We start from the raw sequence: 21,246 nt of genomic DNA, 5'->3' as shown, positions 1-21,246 counted from the left end.
TGAGGTGACCCAACTAAAAGTAAAATATTGTGGTCGGACATAACCAAATTTATTTCAAACAAGCCAATAGGAACTAGTTCTGCAACAAGTGACAACAAAAAGCAAGTCAGAGTTTGGGTCACCGTCCCGGTGTCGTAAGACGTCTTCACTGCACGTTGATAATTCATGCAGTGAAGACGCTGTATTGAGGAATCGCTCGCAACGGAGCCGGTACCCCACTCATCCTGACCATTTAATTCCGCCTTTCAGAGCATTCCCAATTACAACCTGGTGAGAAAACGAGACGCCTACGTACGGGAACAGGCCAAGCTGCGTGCCAAGATCGACGAATTCTTTCACCGCACCGAATCTAGAATGATGTTGGACCAAGACACTGCAGGATCGCGGTTTCACTGCAGAGAAGGGCCACCTCCAGCAGCTGTTTATGAAGAATTTTGGCCCCGCACAATTTTCAAAGAGGAACTGTCTCCGGAAAACACCGTGGCGGATTCTCGCGACATTAGCTGTCGGATGAAAACGGGAGCCACCGACCAAGCCACCGAAGCCGCTTCTTACCAGAGCTCCGCACCATTCACAATCCCCAAAGACTCATACTCAGCCGCTGGGAACGTGGCTGATGATGCCAGCTACCGTGTCAAAGCAAAGGCCGTCACTCGAGCCGTTCAGACTAATCCACGTCCGACACGACACGCAGTAAAGCATCGGGTGACGTTTGCATTCGACGCTCCGGTAACGGTGCAGTCAAAACCACCGTGTAGACCTCCAAGACACACGCGCCGTATAGGTAAGAAGCGTGTGAGAAGGACAAAATCACCACTCCGTATGAAAATTTCCCAGCGGCTTCTACTCAGTGGCGGGGTGATGTACAGTTCCCCCAACACAGCGTTTCTATGTCGCTATTGCAATATGGCTCCCTAAGCAAATGTCAAGCAGGTGTTTCCAGAGTGCCATGATTGCATGCGTACCGCCTTTGACGAAAACAGCATTCATACTGTCATATTGTTATCAAGTGCTATCGCTTACAACAATATGATTGAATGAATGTAGTTATAACGTGCCACCTGTGAACAAAACCACAATCATAATTTTATTTTTTTACAATATCGCTTTATAGCCCTTGTTATTAAAGTAGCACTTAGTTACGCATATTCGCGCAGAGACAACTGACCGTCGAAGGTTCGCGTATTATTCACTGGCCCCGTACTAGTTCATTGATACTCGCGATGGCATCCATATTACCCTAATATTAGTAAAGATCTATCAAGAGGGCTGAAAACTGGGAGCCTTGGCAATACTTTCTGATTAAGCTGCAGTGCTTACGGGGATGAGCAGACTTACTGCCCGTTTTCTTCCTATTCGTCTGTGTTTGTCGGTGTGGGCGATGCTGGTTGTGAAGTAGTACAAGTTGTTGTTCGATTATTTATAGTGTCAGCTCATTTAAGCTGCATTGTTTTGTAATATAGAAAAGGTCTTGCAATCAATCGTCAAATATCTGTCTACCGAGGACCTGCTGGTTTGCCGTCGAGTGTGCCGGGCTTGGAAACGCGTCATTGAGAGACCCCAGCACTGGCTCCACATTAAACTCAAGCATGCGATCGTCTCCGCCCAGGTAAGCACAAATATCATATCCAGGTCCCCATCAGAGGCACTGATCGTACGACAGGTGGATCCAGAAGACTGCAATGTTTTAGCACATCGCGGCTGTCAGCAACCCGAATAGCAGCATGAAAAAAAAAAAAGTTCAGCATTTCAGCATGCCATCCACGATAACAGCTGTGACGTCCCGGTATCCCCTCGCGCAGGGATAGCACATGTGATTTTCGCTAATTAAAATAATTGCATTTTATTATTTCGGTTACCTCGCTCCATATAGGTGCTTTATAGCAGTATCGTTTAGGCCTAAAGAATGACACATCCAGCTCTGAATAAATCATCGTGTTGGCACGAATTCTCCTAAAAAAGGAGCCTCAGTGCGAAATTATGCTCTTTTTCGTACTCTTTTTGTTTTTGTAGGGGTTCAAATATTTTCAGTTCTGCATGGCGACACTGCGCAGTACAAAGCCACAGGCGTTGTTTTGTACACATAGATTCCAGAAACCTTTTTTTTTTTTGTGTGTGTGTGTGTGTGGGGGGGGGGGGGGCTAATAGTAGTACATTTATTACACTGCTCCGCGTATAAAATCAACACCTCTTTCCTTCTTGTATTTCTGGAGAGCATGCGTAAAATGATGAAAACGTACTTCAATGCATCGAGGAAAGAAAAACTGTTCACATAGTTGCGTGGTTGTTCTCTCTCTCTCTCTCTCTCTCTCGTTCACGCACACGAGGTAAGTTTCGTACGCTGTCGCGCCACGTTTCTTGTTTCAGATTTTCCGCGAAATGGCAAGATGGTGCTCAGCCGTCCAGAGCATATCGCTTGAAGGTATCTATTTTCATTTTTTTTTCTTCTGATGTCACACAAAATTTCTACGCCCACTTCAATTCAACCGCGGTATCGCAGCCGGGGCTACCGCGAACACACTGCCTCATCTCTCTGTTCACTGTTCACAGCTCTTGAAGCGGCTTCTGGGGATCTCAAGCAAGCACCAGCCAACGCTAGGTGCGCATCGTGCTTTCAGTGCAGAAATACGCATGCATGCACGCGGCCGCGCAAATTGAGCCTGTTCGTTAGTCATAATATCCTCGTGCGATACCTGGTACATTGTAATGCACATTCCTTCAATCCTTCTCAATATTAACTCGGAAACGATTACGTAAAATATTTATACTTCATATCAAGTCGGATGCATGCAGAACTGATGGAAGTTTAAGCATGTTCTTGCCGTCAACTTTTGAAAAATTGACACGATCTTGATCTAGGTAATTGTGCTCGTGCTACCTTTAACAGCGAACTACACCGTATATGTAAATGCTGCCTCCAGAATATAACCAGGCTGGGTATATTAACAAAGTGTGATTTTCATGTTCGCAACATGCCAGTCAGTAATGAGAATCGACTTGAAAAGTGATGGTGTCCCTGAGCTGTATTTGAGACTTACGAGGATATAGTAAAGCCCGACCGCTCAATGTAAAAGTAAGGATGACAGTCAAATCTCCACGCGTAAATACAGAAATGAGTATAAAGCCAGTGATGTCTTCAAAGCTTTCCAAGTTGGTTCCGCTGTATAGTACGTGACAAGAGTTGAACTGTAATTTCTGCAGGGCTCACCTTGAGCACGGTTTCGACGAGCTCCTGAAGGCTTGTTCCAATACGTTGAAGGTGCTTACGATCATCGGCTGCGACAATGTGCTTACAGACAGGCAAGTTTCTTGGCAAAAGTCACCGCGTATTTTCATTAAGAAATTCCTAATATGTAAGTTATGGCTAAACGACGCGATTGATTGATTGATTGATTGATTGATTGATTGATTGATTGATTGATTGATTGATTGATTGATTGATTGATTGATTGATTGATTGATTGATTGATTGATTGATTTAACTTCACAAAGCAACACAGGGGCGATGCGAGAGCCGTAGCCGTGGGCTCAGGAAATATTTTGGTCACTTGAGTTATTTAACTAGCGCCCATGTCTTGGTGCCCGAGCATTTTTGTATTTAGCCCCTCCCGGCATACGATGCGGATTTTATCAGACGTAAATAACGAGTTATGAAATGAAGAACGGAAACGTACTGGTTATTTGATACCGTCAGAAATACAATACGTCGTAGGCATGCACACCTGCAATGGAATAGAACAATAAGACAACTTAAGGTTTAATTTCAACGGATAAGGCATCCGTAAGTTGCACTTCAAAATATGCAATTAATTAATGATTCCTTGTTTCGGGAGGTAACTTGCAGTCGTTTGTGGCACTGGTCACACTTGTCAGTTGAATTCCAGTAGGTTTTAGTAATAAATCCTTGTGTAACGAGTCATGGTGAGGCAGTCAATAAAATGAGTGGAAATTAGTGTCCCGCTTGCGCAGTGTGTTTGTCACTACTTGCAGGGTCATTTGGCTGGCGAGCGCGTGTCCGTTCCTGGAAGTGGTGACCTACATAACGGCCTCTCATGTGACCCTTCCAGAAGCGCTGTGGTCCCTTGGAGCAGGATGCAGGCGTGTCAAGACGCTCATTGTGCCGCCCCTAAACCCTCTGTGAGCCATTGCTTAAGCATTTTATTGTGAACACAGTCGAACGCATGCATAACGTAGTACTTGGGGCCTCCTAAATCATTTGTTATAAGGGTGACTTCGTTGCTAAGGTCCCGCACCGCACCACTCACAGTATAACCGAGACAGGATTGTTTCTTCATTATACATGTATTTTCGTTGTAGAGGCGTTCGTTGCAGAGGCGCTCTACTGTAATGGGTAGTGCTAACTGGCTATTTGGTTTCGTGCACAATAGAATACAGAGGCGGGTGGGGGTGGGGGCAGACGGATGGACGGACACACCCCGAAAAGTGGGTGAAGTACCCTAATAATGCTAATCGCATTAAGATTACTTGCACTGTGCAATGACGCTTCAGAGCAACCAACCGCTCTGAGAGACACTGTTTAATAGATGCTGGAGATATTTTCATGCCCATGCGCTAAGCATTCTACACGAAATGACAAGGGTGATGCATGAAATGACCCAATAGTAGATATAGTGCACACGCACAGTGACAGCATTCTCAAATGATTACAGTGTTAATGCTCAGTGCAGTATCTCGAGTTTTTTCCACCCATCGGACGACCTCGCGCGGCGCCCATTTAATAAATGATCTTTTTTTTTTTTTTTGCACAAAGACAACCTCGGAGTGTGACCGTAACATTCAGTCGTCATGCCTCCTTGAGCAAGCACTGTTACGTCGTCGTCTTTTGGAGATGCACCGTGTTGTCCAGCGTATCGTATAGCATTTTGCCACTTCAAATAATGATTGCTTAGAAATCAGTGCATGACGTTGTTTCCCTCAAAGTTGCCAGATGTACACCCCCTTCCCCCTCTCCCGAAGTGTTCCTTGCAATAGGATGGAAAGTTAGGCTAGTTGGTGTTGTATTCTCATCAAAAAGCTAGAGCGCAGCAAAAGACGAGAGGCGGTGTTGTATGTCTTAGTTTCTCGCGTCTTTTGCTGCGCTCTAGGACGGAAAAGTATTTTGCCGGAATGTTACCGCCGCGTGTGCAGCCGTGTAGTGCAAAACAATTTAATCAATATGAAATAGGAGCATTGAACATCAGGTGTCATGTCGTGTTACTGTTCTAAGCAGGACAAATGAAGTCTCGGAAATGCTGCGCATTAAGCTTGCCATACCTGTTTGGTTCGTTTACATCGTACATTGCTGCAAACCGATCTCAATGCGAAACCTTCTTATCCGATTGCAATCACTTTATTGCGGTCGGGCGGGGCACCTCGTTCTCCTGGTGGTCCGCGATGCCGGTGATAGTGCAATCTGAAATTGTCAGTGCCACAAGGGAAGAATGGGCATGTGTCACACTGTGCTTTAGTTTGCTTTCATCCTTATATCTTGTTATTAGAAACAGTCTGCCTTACTTATTATAAATATAAACACTACAGCATGTAATATCTAAATAACCGTTCGCTACCACAACAGTTAAATTTTTCATTTAACGCTTCTTCACGAATCATCAATGGTTCAGATTACATACACGTCGACTACAGTTGAGTCAACCAATTTTTTAATGCAATGATCATATCCATGTCTTTCTAAATGCAGAAAGAAGCAAGGCTACGCTGGTCATAGAGTTTGCCAGATGTTGGGAAAGTGCTGGCCTGAACTACAGGTCCTGTGCATCGGTGGAAGGAACCTCACACTGGCAAGCCTCTGCTGCATTTGTATGTATTTTTCTTTCGTTTTATTTTCGCTAAGTGAAAAGAACAGCAGTAATCTACGGATGCTTCGCGCTGACATGCGATCGAATTTGGCAGGCTATATAGCTAATCTTTCGCCTCGTGCTTCTTTCCTCAGCCTTTTGTTTACCTTTGATAGACTTCGACATGCACTGAACCAGAACAGCAATTTGGGAAAATTAGTCGAAGTTCAAGACTCAGCAGCGCAAACCCTATTATTTTTTTTTATATTTGGGGTTTTACGTGCCAAAACCACTTTCTGATTATGAGGCACGCCGTAGTGGAGGACTCCGGAAATTTTGACCGCCTGGGGTTCTTTAACGTGCACCTAAATCTAAGCACACGGGTGTTTTCGCATTTCGCCCCCATCGAAATGCGGCCGCCGTGGCCGGGATTCGATCCCGCGACCTCGTGCTCAGCAGCCCAACACCATAGCCACTGAGCAACCACGGCGGGTGAGCGCAAACCCTGAAGCACAGAAAGAAATGGTATACAATGAAATGAATAAGAAAAAAAAGTAGACGACATCTACTTTGTCTCTGATTTTCCCATTTCATTCGTATACAATTTCCTCCCAGCTTCGATATGACTCCGATATCTTTCGACTCGTTGTCATATCCTTCGGCTTGCTTTCTATAACCTTGGCATACTTTGGATAGCTATCTCAAAAGTGGGCTATACCTGCATGTTTTGTCTTTAATTATTAAACAACGATACAGCTTTGAATAACTTGCTATTCCTAAAAAGCACCTCCACATGCCTTCGGGTGATTCAGAGTGCAGGTGAAGGTGTTAAAAAGCCTTCAATTTCGTTTTTATTTATCGTGCCTCTGAAACAGAGCAATATTTATTTATTTATTTATTTATTTATTTATTTATTTATTTATTTATTTATTTATTTACAATATGCTGAGCTCACATTGGATCAAGCAGGTGGGAATACAAAAATAAAATCACATGTCATAAAAGTTCAATCCAACTCGGAAGGTCGCACAATCAGAAAGATATATATATATATATATATTAATATAATATTAATATATATATAATATGCGGATATATATATATCCCTGGTTCCGGACAGGCCGCCATTTGAATCTGAACCTGGCAACATTTAACGTTAGCACGTTATCTAGTGAGGCGAGTCTAGCAGTGTTATTGGAGGAACTAGAGGGTAGTAAATGGGATATAACAGGGCTCAGTGAGGTTTGGAAGACAAAAGAAGCATATACAGTGCTAAAAAGTGGGCACGTCCTATGCTACCGGGTCTTAGCGGAGAGACGCGAACTAGGAGTCGGATTCCTGATTAATAAGGATATAGCTGGTAACATTCAGGAATTCTATAGCATTAACGAGAGAGTGGCAGGTCTTGTTGCGAAACTTAATAAGAGGTACAAATTGAAGGTAGTACAGGTCTACGCCCCTACATCCAGTCATGATGACCAGGAAGTCGAAAGCTTTTATGAAGACGTGGAATCGACGATGGGTGAAGTCAAAACAAAATACACTATACTGATGGGCGACTTCAATGCCAGGGTAGGCAAGAAGCAGGCTGGAGACAAGTCAGTGGGGGAATATGGCATAGGCTCTATAAATAGCAGGGGAGAGTTATTAGTAGAGTTTGCAGAACAGAATAATATGCGGATAATGAACACCTTTTTCCGCAAGCGGGTTAGTCGAAAGTGGACGTGGAGGAGCCCGAATGGTGAGACTAGAAATGAAATCGACTTCATACTCTGCGCTAACCCTGGCATCATACAAGATGTAGACGTGCTCGGCAAGGTGCGCTGCAGTGACCATAGGATGGTATGAACTCGAATTAGCCTAGACTTGAGGAGGGAACGGAAGAAACTGGTACATAAGAAGCCAATAAATGAGTTAGCGGTAAGAGGGAAACTAGAGGAATTCCGGATCAAGCTACAGAATACGTATTCGGCTTTAACTCAGGAAGAGGACCTTAGTGTTGAAACAATGAACGGCAGTCTTATGGGCATCATTAAGGTGTGCGCAATAGAAGTCGGTGGTAACTCCGTTAGATAGGAGACCAGTAAGCTATCGCAGGAGACGAAAGATCCGATCAAGAAACGCCAATGTATGAAAGCCTCTAACCCTACAGCTAGAATAGAACTGGCAGAACTTTCGAAGTTAATCAACAAGCGTAAGACAGCTGACATAAGGAAGTATAATATGGATAGAATTGAACATGCTCTCAGGAACGGAGGAAGCCTAAAAGCAGTGACGAAGAAACTAGGAATAGGCAAGAATCAGAGGTGTGCGTTAAGAGACAAAGCCGCCAATATCGTTACTAATATGGATGAGATAGTTCAAGTGGCTGAGGAGTTCGATAGAGATTTATACAGTATCAGTAACACCCACAACGATAATGTGAGAGACAATAGTCTAGAGGAACTTGAAATCCCACAAGTAACGCCGGAAGAAGTAAAGAACGCCTTGGGAGCTATGCAAAGGGGGAAGGCAGCTGGGGAGGATCAGGTAACAGCAGATTTGTTGAAGGATGGGGGGCACATTGTTCTAGAAAAACTGGCCACCCTGTATACACAATGCCTAATGACCTCGAGCGTACCGGAATCTTGTAAGAACGTTAACATAATCCTAATCCTTAGGAAAGGGGACGCCAAGGACCTGAAAAATTATAGACCGATCAGCTTACTGTCCGTTGCCTACAAAGTATTTACTAAGCTAATCGCAAATAGAATCAGGAACACCTTAGACTTCTGTCAACCAAAGGACCAGGCAGGATTCCGTAAAGGCTACTCAACAATAGACCATATTCACACTATCAATCAGGGGATAGAGAAATGTGCGGAATATAACCAACCCTTATATATAGCTTTCATTGATTAAGAAAAAGCGTTTGATTCAGTCGAAACCTCAGCAGTCATAGAGTCATTATGGAATCAGGGTGTAGACAAGCCATATGTAAAAATACTGAAGGATATCTATAGCGCCTCCACAGCCACCGTAGTCCTCCATAAAGAAAGCAACAAAATCCCTATAAAGAAAGGCGTCAGGCAAGGAGATACGGTCTCTCCAATGCTATTCACAGCGTGTTTACAGGAGGTATTCAGAGACCTGGAGTGGGAAGAATTGGGGATAAGAGTTAATGAAGAATACCTTAGTAACTTACGATTCGCTGATGATATTGCCTTGCTTAGTAACTCAGGGGACAAATTGCAATGCATGCTCACTGACCTGGAGAGGCAAAGCAGAAGGGTGGGTCTAAAAATTAATCTGCAGGAAACTAAAGTAATGTTTACAGTCTTGGAAGAGAACAGCAGTTTATGATAGGTAGCGAGGCACTGGAAGTGGTAAGGGAATACATCTACTTAGGACAGGTAGTGACCGCGGATCCGGATCATGAGACCGAAATAACCAGAAGAATAAGAATGGGCTGGGGTGCGTTTGGCAGGCATTCTCAGATCATGAACAGCAGGTTGCCACTATCCCTCAAGAGAAAAGTGTATAACAGCTGTGTCTTACCAGTACTCACCTATGGGGCAGAAACCTGGAGGCTTACGAAAAGGGTTCTACTTAAATTGAGGACGACGCAACGGGCTATGGAAAGAATAATGATGGGTGTAACTTTAAGGGACAAGAAAAGAGCGGATTGGGTGAGGGAACAAACGCGAGTAAATGACATCCTAGTTGAAATCAAGAAATAGAAATTGGCATGAACAGGACATTTAATGAGGAGGGAAGATAACCGATGGTCATGAAAGGTTACGGACTGGATTCCAAGAGAAGGGAAGCGTAGCAGGAGGCGGCAGAAAGTTAGGTGGGCGGATGAGATTAAGAAGTTTGCAGGGACAACATGGCCACAATTAGTACATGACAGGGGTTGCTGGAGAAGTGTGGGAGAGGCCTTTGCCCTGCAGTGGGCGTAACCAGGCTGATGATATATATATATAAATATATATATATATATATAAATATATATATATATATATATATATATATATATATATATATATATATATATATATATATATATATATATATATATATATATATATATATATATATATATATATATAAGCCCTTCTGCAGAATAACAGTGAACGAGCGCAAGTATTTCTGAGCAAGAATCTCAGTATAGGGATGAACTAGTGCTAGTTTAAAAAGCACGCCGAGGAACCACAAATACGATGGAGATAGAGAGGGAGAGAAACAAAGTAAATTGGGCAGGAAGGTTAACGAGAAAAAGTACTGTTTGCTACCCGGCACGGGGGAAAGGGGATATAAAAAGGTATGAAGGGAGAAAGACGAGTATATAAACAGAAATCGGCTCGAAAAATCGAAGCTATGAACATACGATGCAAATGTGGAGAATAGAACATAAGATGTGTGCATGTACAAAATAGCGCTACTGTATGGTAGCAGCAACACTAAAATATTTCTCAAAAATGTTTTCGCGCTAGAACTGGTCGTAGGATCAACGGCCAGTCAATCGTAACGTTGTACATGATATTAGCAAAGGCCGACGGCGAATTACAGAGAGCACTTACATACCAAGATTCTACATACATACACACATATCTACACATACATACCAAGATTCTACTGATGATAACACTAAGCTGTTTGTAATTGGAGACATCCAGCTACGAATTTCGCCTAATTTCATATATTACAGCGAAGCTGTCTATGGCTAGGATCTGGAAAAATAATGTGTCCCCGAGATGTTAAGAAAAACAAATCATCATGTGGGCCGATCCTGGTGATAGTGCACAAAGGGTCCAAGCTCAATGGCACATGCCCCCGTGGGCTCGGGGACCTGTAACGCGCCCTTGAACTACCCTTGTCACACGCGGGACCCAAAGAGGTTACAGGCACAAGGGTAATAGCAGATATTTTTAAAAGAGTTTTGTACAACTTTTTCAAAAAGGATTGTTTAAGCATTCTTGGCGCTAACCGCTAAAACGTGCTAGTGCCGCTTCTCGCTCGTTAGTCGTCGTTGTCTTCTTCCACAGCTGGCTCCGTTGTGCAAAAAACTATCATCATCAGCAATGGCTCAAGCGTCGTCGTCTTCCACAGCTGGCTCCGTTGCGGCTCATCATTCCAGCGTAGAATTTCACTTCTGTCATCGTAATGGGGAGGCCGCGTTTACGGGGGTAAGGGCCATTGCTTAAGAGGGTATGCGCCATTCATTGTCTTTCGTGACGGACACATTTAATAACAGAGGTGATACGCGAATGTGTGTGCGTACCTATATCGCCACGATGACCACAGATTAGGACAATAAATATGTTCGTACCTAAATTTGTTCAATATTCTGGGTCACCTATGTGTAGTGCGCTAGACGCTTCGCTGGTCATCAACCTTCAAAGAGTGGAATGGCACTGAATTTTTTATTGATTGTCTCTTAAAACCAGCTTGTTTTAGTTCCACCAGTGTCTTTGTAATTGTCACTATAATTTTCTAGTGACTGAGCAGTGTATTAGTACTAGGACGGGTCAGCAGATTCACACATTTCCACTTTACTTGGGGTGAAAAGGTTACTTTACGGGACAAAATTATAAGATGATTACTTCTCTTTGCCAAAGTTCCTACGAAAATGTGTGCCATCAAACTTGTGGCGTTTCGCCTTTTCTATTCCTCTCTCTGCCCATGTCACAGTGAGGTCTTGCGTGAACCTGTCGTCTTTCGAGATTGACAGGGGACGAGACATCGATGAGGGATCTGCCGTTGTTCTGGCTGAAGCTGGGTTACAGCGAATCCAGCAGCTGTACTTAACGCACACCGTCATCTCACCCGGAGCTGTCATGATATTGCATGGTAAGAAAAAGAACATTACATGTTTGGTCCGCAATTTTTGTGAGATGATGACATGTGTGACATACTATCACGCTGAGAACTCTGCAGTCTGCTTGTAGCCTCTGCAAAAACTCCATCGACTTTCATCTGCCAATATAAGACACTGTCATGGTTCAAGTATATGTTAGTGAAAATTTCAGATCTTCCTAATTTATTCAACGAACATTTTGTAAATGTTTCTAATTTACGTTAGTTTCATCTCCAGTAACTAAAGAATTGGTTGTGTTTTAGGCAATAATTTTAATCAATCAACACTTAAACTATTTCAGGAAAAACCAAACACGGTCATTGTCAGGGAATACAAGACTATGCTGATACTGTTGTAGCGGCTATGGTGGCGTTCAGAGCATGGAATCCACCAAGCCCATCAACTACTACGTCAGGTTATAGAAAATGAAGGAAAAAGGGTTTATTTAGCTTAGTTACACGACTCCAGTACGGAATCCTACTCCATGCAGGAGCAAGTTAAACGTCTCAGTTCACATCAGGACCCTCTATCCTCACACTCGAAAAGTCTCCGCTTTTAATACCGTCGTCTTCGCTAGGCGAGTCGACTAGGGAATCTCAAGACTGTCCAGCAGCAAATCACCATCGTCGACTCCGTTGCGATACCACGCCCATGCTCGCAATAACCCGCAATAACTCTGCCTCCGAAGAGACTCGTTTGGAATATGCGGCAAGAAAGCAACCTGCGCCTCACAAGTCGTCGACGTTGTGCCCCTCCATTTCCCTTCGCTCAGGCTGCCATGTGAAGGGTGGGGTGAGGGTCTTTCTTGGAATCCTTTCAGTCGTTGTACACGCGGCGTTGACCTCTGGATAGGCGCTAATAAATGGGTGGTGATTCGACTTGGTGTTAAACGTCCAATTAACGCCTTTGTGGTGTTGGGACGTAACAAACACCTCCGCCACCAAGAGATTCGACCCGAGGGCGACCAGATGTAAGGTTGCCCAAACGTCGATGTTCGGTCGCGGCCTCGGCGATCGCTCTAGATGTGATGGCTGATGTCACACGGCAGCCCGAGGGCCCAGACCTCGCTTCGTTGTGTCCACCTCCCTGAGAATACACAGGCACACACACGCACTCGTTGGCGTACCCGAGCGACACGCCTACCGGACGCTAGGATCCCCGTATCGCTTTACAATGTTTTACCCCTCTCTATGTCTTCCTCCTTGCTAGTCGTGGTCAGCTCTCTACAAGACAGAAATTGGTGGCTACTCAATAACATCACTAGCGATACGTACAAAAGTTCATAAAAAAGAACTCTGAGCTCGTGCCCCCAGCCCAGCTCGTCTGCATTCTTATTCCGGCCAAATGCGACCATCTCATTCGTCTCCCGTTTCTTTCTGACTTTTGCTTCAGCAGTACAAGAGGGCCATGGTCGCTCTCGACCGTGAATTCGCCTCCCTTGAATATTCAAGGCGATATTCTCGCCTTGAATATCGTATCCTAGCTTTTGAATTGCCCATTCCATGCAAAACGCTCTTTTTCCGAGGTGCTAAAAGCCTCTTCTCAAGGTGTTGGTTTTCGACTGGGGTACAGCACAGGATGCGCTTCACCGCTTTCGCTAATTGGGGCAAAGACGAAATCTTGACCACGGTTGCTGGCGTCACACCAGAGAATGCATTCTCTGTAGAAGTCTGGCGAGGCAAGTACAGGCCGTGAAGACGAAACTTCCTTGTCAAGGAATCCACATTTTCGGAATAAGCTCCGCTAATCTTCAACTTTCGTGCGACTCACGCACTATCACTGTCTTTCTCTTGTGCACAAAGGACTCGCACTAACAAAAGAACCAAAATATGTTGCGTAACTTACGCACTTGAAGTTTCACGAAGATTCGAGCTTAATTCTAATTTCTACCACGCACGCTCTAACCAATTCTCAAACGCTGCTATCTTATGAATACACGTGCGAGACACGCACCAACGCCTTGCTTCTTTGTGTCCGAGCACGACACGCATCAAAGAGACAGTACTAACGCTTTCTAAATCGTGCGGTTAACAGTGGCTCCGCTAAATAACGCGTCTTTCTTCCAAAAGAAAAAAAAAAATCTCGCGACCACTTCCGAAGAGTGAACTGATACCTAAGCGCGCCACTACAGGTTTAGACAACTAACCTAGACTTAGTGGTGCAAGCGTATCTAAAAAAAAAATGAAGCCTATCTGAAAAAAAAAACGACATATCGAAAGAACAGTTTCCAAACTTTACGCGCGCGAAAACCGTCTCCTTATACTGTACTTGAGGTGGGCGCTGTCTGAAAGCTCCCGTCAAACTTGTCAACCCGGGAATACATAAGGCACGTATGTAATTCCCCTCGCTGCAGAGCCCCGATACCTTTCGTGCTCTCCACCTCCCTTTTTGGTATTGCCCTCGGAATGCACTGCCTGGTATGACTACGTCACGTCGTCTGACTGCGGCGTTCTCCCCTGTCAGAAAGGCTACACCTTGAAAAGAACTAAGCGAGGGGGAACGTAATTGCCCCCTGGCTTTCGTCCTCCGCGCCGAACGTCGCTTTCTTTTCAACCTCGTAGTGACGATTCGGACGCGCTCTGATCGAAACATTCCAACCGACAAACGCGCCTTTCTAAATCTTTCTCTGCGATCCCCACAGGGTTCTGTGGCTTTAGATTTATTCGGCCGCGTTGTCTTCTCGGCCGCAATTCTGAATTTGCAACGCCTCTTTCTCTTGACACTGTTTCTGGTGCGCCGTTCCGAGTGCCTTTCTTTTCTTTCCGTTGGCGGTTCCTCAGCCTGACCAACTTCTTTAATTTCGGTCGGGGAAATCAGAAAGATGTCATCCTCCGATTAAAAATATGCCTTCAGAGCTAGCTGTTTGATCTTCCTTCTTCGCACTGAGTTCTTCGTCGTAGTTCAGCGCCTGACTCTCTTCCCGACTTTCGGAAGGGGAAATCGGCAAGATTTCCTCCTCCGACTGAACTACATCTCCCGAGCTATATCATAAGAAGCCAAGAAACACTGACACCAAGGACAACATGGGGGAAATTACTTGTGCTTAATAAATGAAATAAAGAAACGATAAATCAATGGAAATTAAAGTGGATGAAAAGGTGAGAACCGAACCCACAACCTTCGCATTTCGCGTGCGATGCTCTACCAATTGAGCTACCGCGGCGCCGTTACCCCATCCACTTTCTTGGGTATTTATGTGTTTTAGTAGAACCCTTGGAGTGTCAGCCAGCGCCACGACTCACAGACCTTGGCGGCAGACGTGGAACGTGCTTTTTGCCGCAGGCGTCACGAGAACGTGATCTTTTTGGGTGAAGGCAACTGGTCAATAAACCCACACATGCTACCTAAAGGCATCAATGTTGCCGGATTCGGTTCCCACCTGCGGCAAGTTGTTTTTTCATCCACTTTAATTTCCATTGATTTATCGTTTCTTTATCTCATTTATTAAGCACAAGTAATTTCCCCCACGTTGTCCTTGGTGTCAGTGTTTGTTGGCTTCTTATGATATGACTAATAAAAATCGGGCCCCTCGGTTAACCCTCTTTCTTCTCGTTTATCTCCCGAGCTAGTTACTTCAACCTCCTTCTCTGCACTGTGTTCCGCGCCGCAACACAGCGCCTGCTGCTCTTTCTGAATTTCTGTCGAGGAAATCGGAAGGATTTCCTCCTCCGGCTTAACTGCGCTTCCCGAGCTAGCTAACTTCATCGTCTTTCTTTGCACTGTGTTCCGCGTCGTAACACAGCGCCAGACCTTCTCCCTGAATTTCGGTCGAGAAAATCGGTTCCTCCCGAAATTCCTCTGTGGAGAGGTGATGTTTAGCGAGCAAACCCGCCTTCACTAAACTGTACCTGCCTGCTTCGGATGCGCTCAGTCGGGCTACGACCGGCGCAACTTCTCCCGGCATCAACTCAAAGAACCGCTCCGGTCATGTGTCCTGGTGAAATGATCGCATCTCACAAATCCGTTCTAAATTAATCAGGTAGAGACCGATGTCATCGCCTGTTTTGTACGGCTGAAGCAAACTCGTCATTTCTACGCTTTGCGTTTGTGGCGGCGCCGCATCCGCCCTGCGCGTTAATCTCGCTATCTCGTCTCATTTTCGCGAGCTCAAGTTCACGCTGCCTCTCCTTCTCTTGCTCCATTATCTCACGCTTCTTCTCTTCCGCTCTTTCTTTCCTCTGACGTTCCTGCTCTTACTTTTCGCGACATATCTTTTCCTAGGCATCCGTGAACTCCTCCTCATCGAAACCCACTTCGTCAATCGCAGTACGAATTTCGAGCTTCCTCAACTTATGCTTAATCTCCATGCCGAGCTCTGCAGCTAAGAGCAACAGCTCCTCTTTAACACAGTAATATCCATGCTTTTCGAGAGCTGCCTACAACTTCCCCTGTACTGTCCGCACACCCGGTGGCGGTCAATCACAGCTAATTGCCCGGTAAAAACATGTCCTCATCGTCCGGCAAAACGTAGTCGCTCAAGCACTCACCCAACGTTGAGCTTGCGAAGGTCGGTCTCCCGGAGCCCCGTTCCCAGGTCCACCGATCCCAGATGGTGGAAATGCCCTTCTGCTGCTCTTCCTTCCAGTTTCCTCTAGTCGCCCAATACTCCACGCCGTTACTGCGGTGGTTGTGCCTCCCTGAGCCACGAAGAGGAGGTCTGCTGATCCCGGATCCACTGAAGTCGCTCTTCCGTCCGTAGTTTCCCTCGGACTTGCAAATTTCGTGTCTCCCGGAGCCACGTACACAGGTCCGCCGATCCCAGATCGCGAGGACTGTCTTCTTGATCTCACCACTGCCAACCAGTTTGTCTTGGCTAGGGTGGCGTTCAGGGCAAGGAATCAACCAAGCCCATCGGCTACTACGTCAGGTTGAAGAAAATGAAGAGAAAAGGGTTTATTTAGCTTAGTTACACGGCTCCAGTACGGAATCCCACTCCATGCAGGAACAAGTTAAACGTCTCAGTTCACATCAGGACCCTCTGTCATCACATTCGAAAAGTATTCGCTTTTAATACCGTCGTCTTGCCTAGGCGAGTCGATTAGGGAATCACAAGAGTGTACAGCAGCAAATCACCATCGTCGACTCCGTTGCGATACCAAGCCTCCGAAGAGACTGGCTTGGAATAGGTGGCAAGAAAGCAACCTGTGCCTCTCAAGTCGTCGACGTTGTTCCTCCTTTTTTTTCGCTTCGGTCAGGCCGCCAGGTAAAGGGCGGGACGAGAGCATTTCGCGGAATCCTTTCAGTCGGTGTCCACGCGATGTTGACCTCTCGATATGCGCTGATGGATTGGTGGTGATTTGACTTTTGCTGAACATCTAATTAACTGTGACTCACAAATCGTCGTCGTTGTTCCCCTCCTTTTCATCCTTCGCTCAGGCTGACAGGTAAAGGGCGGGCGAGCGCCTTTTGTGGGACCCGTCAAGAGTTGGTGTCCACGCGGCGTTGACCTCTGGATAGGCGCTAATGGATAGGTGGTGATTTGACTTGTGTTAAACGTCTAATTAACGCCTTCGTGGTGTTGAGACGTAACACTGTGCGCTGTGAACCTTTTTCAGCTCTACCTAAATGATCAACCATGGTCCCAAGAGTGTATGGATCAAATAATGTACGGCGAGTATCTACTTGCTTGCTGCGTGAATTTTCGCCGGGAACGTGATGATGCAAGTAGCAAGAGCCTCTCTTGCTCCGCTGTCAGGCGATTACAGTACGCGCGAGCGAGAGATACAAGCTTTAATGATATGCTGGAGACGCTAGCCTGGCTGTTCGCCTGACATGCTGCTCCCGGTGCTGGGTGATGATTATTATGTACACTGTGATAAACACTTAACCAGCACCTACAGTGGCGCTCGTGTGGAGATCTGCGATAAAACCGAACTCAACAAAATGTCTCATCATACCCTGCAGCGCTTCCACTTTAAATCCACAGCTATGGTCACCCTATTTTCTGTATGTGTAAGACGCACGGTCTGCGCTTCTTTTTTCGTATTCGCTTTCCACTTCACCTTGATGCCCTGTGAACCATAGCGTACACTGCAACAGCTATGCTTCACGAAGCACTTATCACGACAGGGCTCACACTTCGCAGACATCTTGATTGGTGCAGTCGGTTAGGCTCTTGGATTCCTTCTCTTCTTAAGTCATCCGCGTTTCCTTCAATTATTCATATTAACGCCTATCGTTGACATGCCATGATAATAACTTGGTGTTAAACTGGCAGCCTTCAACTCTGCTTCGAGCCGTAAGTATAGCGCCGGCTTCCGCTGGTTGTAAGGTTCGCTGCGATAAACAAGGAAATGGTGTAGCCACAAATGGAATAGAAAAAAGTACCCGCGCAGATGCTTGCTGATTTATTCACTCACTCATAGGTTTCAACTCTTTTAACATGCCAAAACAACATTGCGATGGGGCTACGAGGAACGCCGCAGTGGTGTGTTTCGGATTAATTTTGTCAACCGGGGTTTTTCCGAAGCGCACGTAAAGCCAAGTATACCACTCAGCGTTGTATGTATATATATATATATATATATATATATATATATATATATATATATATATATATATATATATATATATATATATATATATATATATATATATATATATATATATATATCATCGGCCTGGTTACGCCCACTGCAGGGCAAAGGCCTCTCCCATACTTCTCCAACTACCCCGGTCATGTACTAATTGTGGCCATGCTGTCCCTGCAAACTTCTTAATCTCATCCGCCCGCCTAACTTCCCTGCTACGCTTCCCTTCTCTTGGAATCCAGTCCGTAACCCTTAATGACCATCGGTTATCTTCCCTCCTCATTACGTGTCCTGCCCATGCCCCCCCATTTCTGTTTCTTGATTTCAACTAGGATGTCATTAACTCGCGTTTGTTCCCTCACCCAATCTGCGCTTTTCTTATCCCTTAACGTTACAACCATCATTCTACTTTCCATAGCTCGTTGCGTCGTCCTCCATTTGAGTAGAACCCTTTTCGTACGCCTCCAGGTTCCTTCCCCGTACGTGAGTACTGGTAAGACACAGCTGTTATACACTTTTCTCTTGAGGGATAATGGCAACCTGCTGTTCATGATCTGAGAATGCCTGCCAAACGCACCCCAGCCCATTCTTATTCTTCTGATTATTTCAGTCTCATGATACGGATCCGCGGTCACTACCTGTCCTAAGTAGATGTATTGCCTTACCACTTCCAGTGCCTCGCTACCTATCGTAAACTGCTGTTCTCTACCGAGGCTGTAAACATTACTTTAGTTTTCTGCAGATTAATTTTTAGACCCACACTTCTGCTTTGCCTCTCCAGGTCAGTGAGCATGCATTGCAATTGGTCCCCTGAGTTACTAAGGCAATGTCATATATATATATATATATATATATATATATATATATATATATATATATATATATATATATATATATATATATATATATATATATTGTGTGTGTGTGTGTGTGTGTGTGTGTGTGTGTGTGTGTGTGTGTGTGTGTGTGTGTGTGTGTGTGTGTGCGTGCGCGCGCGCGCGCGCGTGTGCGTGTGTGTGATGTGTGAGCGAGCGGGGTGGCTATAACCCACAATTTCGCATTTGCCATTTACTGAGCCTCTTCCACTGTGGGCCCGCGCGCCCCTCGACGATAAGTAAGCAAGCTTTACAAAACGCATATTAACTGCTGATATTAAAACATCGGCGATAAGTTTTTGCACTTTTGCCGATGTTTGTCAGTGCTATGTAAAAAAAGAAAAGAAAAAAAAAGAGAGAGAGAGAGAGAGAGAGAGAGAGAGAGAGAGAGAGAGAGATGTGTAGAATTTTATAGAGACCGGCGGGAGGCAGTCTGGTTTCGCCTGTTGCTTTCCGTTGGGAGAGGGAAAGTGGAAAAGAGGCCAGGGTGACGATGGATGCAGCTGGCTGTCTTATACATTCTTCACAGCCGCGAAGCAATGCTCAGATGAATTGCAAGTTTATTTGCAGCTCGGTCAGTGATGAAATCGCACAAAATAAACTTCTGAGACCGCTTATGATGTTCACGTGACTTCATGTAAGAGAATGCACTCCGCCAAGTCGTGGTGAAAGCTTTCACCTCCGCCTACTCTCATGTCTCCATTCCGCCTACTCCGCCTACTCTCATACTTTTTTTCTTATTATATATTCATGCATATAGCCATGGCTGAGGCTTGATACAGGCCTGATTTCTGCAGGAGGCTGCCCAAGGCTGAAAGAAATTAGCGTCGTTCTGCACAGACGGGACTTCAATTCCTCGTCGGCATTCAGCAACTTCGTCGCCGGTTTAAGGGTATGCACCATCCTGAGACATTTTGTCGCTTCCCTTAAGAATTACCTCACTGTATCTAACTTTGCTCTAACAGGCTCCCGCGAAAGTGAGGAAAAGCTCGACATTATTTGTAATTTGCTATATTCGGGTTTCGCAATTTGACAGCGTCGAATTGCGAAATTTCGAAACTATTCGAGTGGCATATTGATCTAAAGCTGAGTTTGAAAGCACCGTTTGTTGGTTATTTAGAAAGCGCGTCAGTTTAGATTGGTGATGGAGCGAAGTATTCGGTGACATTCAGAAAACAAATGCCGTAGCATTTGCGATGGCCGGTGGCGCTGGTTTCTTAGAAATCGGCCAACAGAATACGAGATGGTAGCAGGTCACTTAATTGGCTTACTTTTATTGCTGCGTTATAATAAGCAGGCGCATTTTAGATCTTGGCTGACACTTTGCAAGAGCTAAAAAATCGTTTCCATGCACATTGGCTGTTACAGAGAACCGTGAATGCATGGGCTCTTCATTACATAAATAGTGGCATTTTCTCCATTATCGTCCAGTGTTAGTCTCATGCACTTGTTAATTTGTTCAATATACGGTGAATCTTGGTTCTGTCACATAAATCAAGGTTCATCGGTAATAACAGCGTTCTATCTCTCATGTTGCCACGTTTCCCTTGCCACTTTCCAGGCGTTGCAACAAACGGCGCCGTTCGACTCTTTCGTCAGGCTGGGCTTCACCGACGAACGAGAATCTCTTGCCGAAGAACAGAAATAAACTGAACGATGTGAATGATGTTGATGATTAGTGGGGTTTATTGGCGCAAGAATTAGACGTGGCCAAAGAGCGCCAAGGAAATAAACTAGGTCTTAAACTGTACTTATGTACATTTCGAACGTGTATATGCTCTTCAGTTCTGTGTCCAATATCTGGGTCATATTGCAAGATCACATGGTCACGTCCCGATCTTGCCGCAACCAATGCCATTCGTGTTGATGAGTATTGTTACCATGCAGAATGGTACAAAGCGCATGTATGCTTGCGTGCGCGTGTGCACGTGTTTTAGCACATACGTGGCGTTTTTAGCCACCAGTCCCGGGCAATGTTGCGGGACAGTTTTCCTCACAAAAGCAGAGCGCCCTTCTAGAAACAACGCCTCAATATCGATCTCTAAAGCAATTATCATTTTGCTTGAATTCCCCCTTTCTTCATTTCATACAATCGTTCGCGCGTTCTTCACAGTCATTCCACCTCTTTCCCACAGGCCCTAATGAAATAATGGACATTATAAACTAAATATCAATAGTGGCGGGCTTGATGAAAGTTATTCATACAA

General features: G+C 45.1%; 1 protein-coding gene across 1 annotated transcript; it reads left to right on the top strand.

Annotated features, from left to right (window-relative positions):
• Positions 1–1,427: 1,427 nt before the first annotated feature.
• Positions 1,428–20,800, top strand: LOC142566250 (F-box only protein 41-like). The gene is made up of 9 exons (XM_075677091.1): positions 1,428–1,609; positions 2,368–2,422; positions 2,551–2,599; positions 3,202–3,318; positions 3,991–4,137; positions 5,699–5,817; positions 11,469–11,627; positions 19,837–19,931; positions 20,601–20,800. The coding sequence occupies exons 2-9, from the start codon at positions 2,380–2,382 to the stop codon at positions 20,685–20,687; spliced, it is 816 nt and encodes a 271-aa protein (XP_075533206.1). The 5' UTR covers positions 1,428–1,609; positions 2,368–2,379; the 3' UTR covers positions 20,688–20,800.
• The last annotated feature ends 446 nt before the right edge of the window (positions 20,801–21,246 follow it).

This window comes from Dermacentor variabilis, unplaced genomic scaffold (genome assembly GCF_050947875.1).
Source record: "Dermacentor variabilis isolate Ectoservices unplaced genomic scaffold, ASM5094787v1 scaffold_12, whole genome shotgun sequence".
Classification (NCBI taxonomy): Eukaryota; Metazoa; Arthropoda; class Arachnida; order Ixodida; family Ixodidae; genus Dermacentor; species Dermacentor variabilis.
Note: the sequence above shows the minus strand (reverse complement) of the source record. Positions and strands in the feature narration are given on the sequence as shown.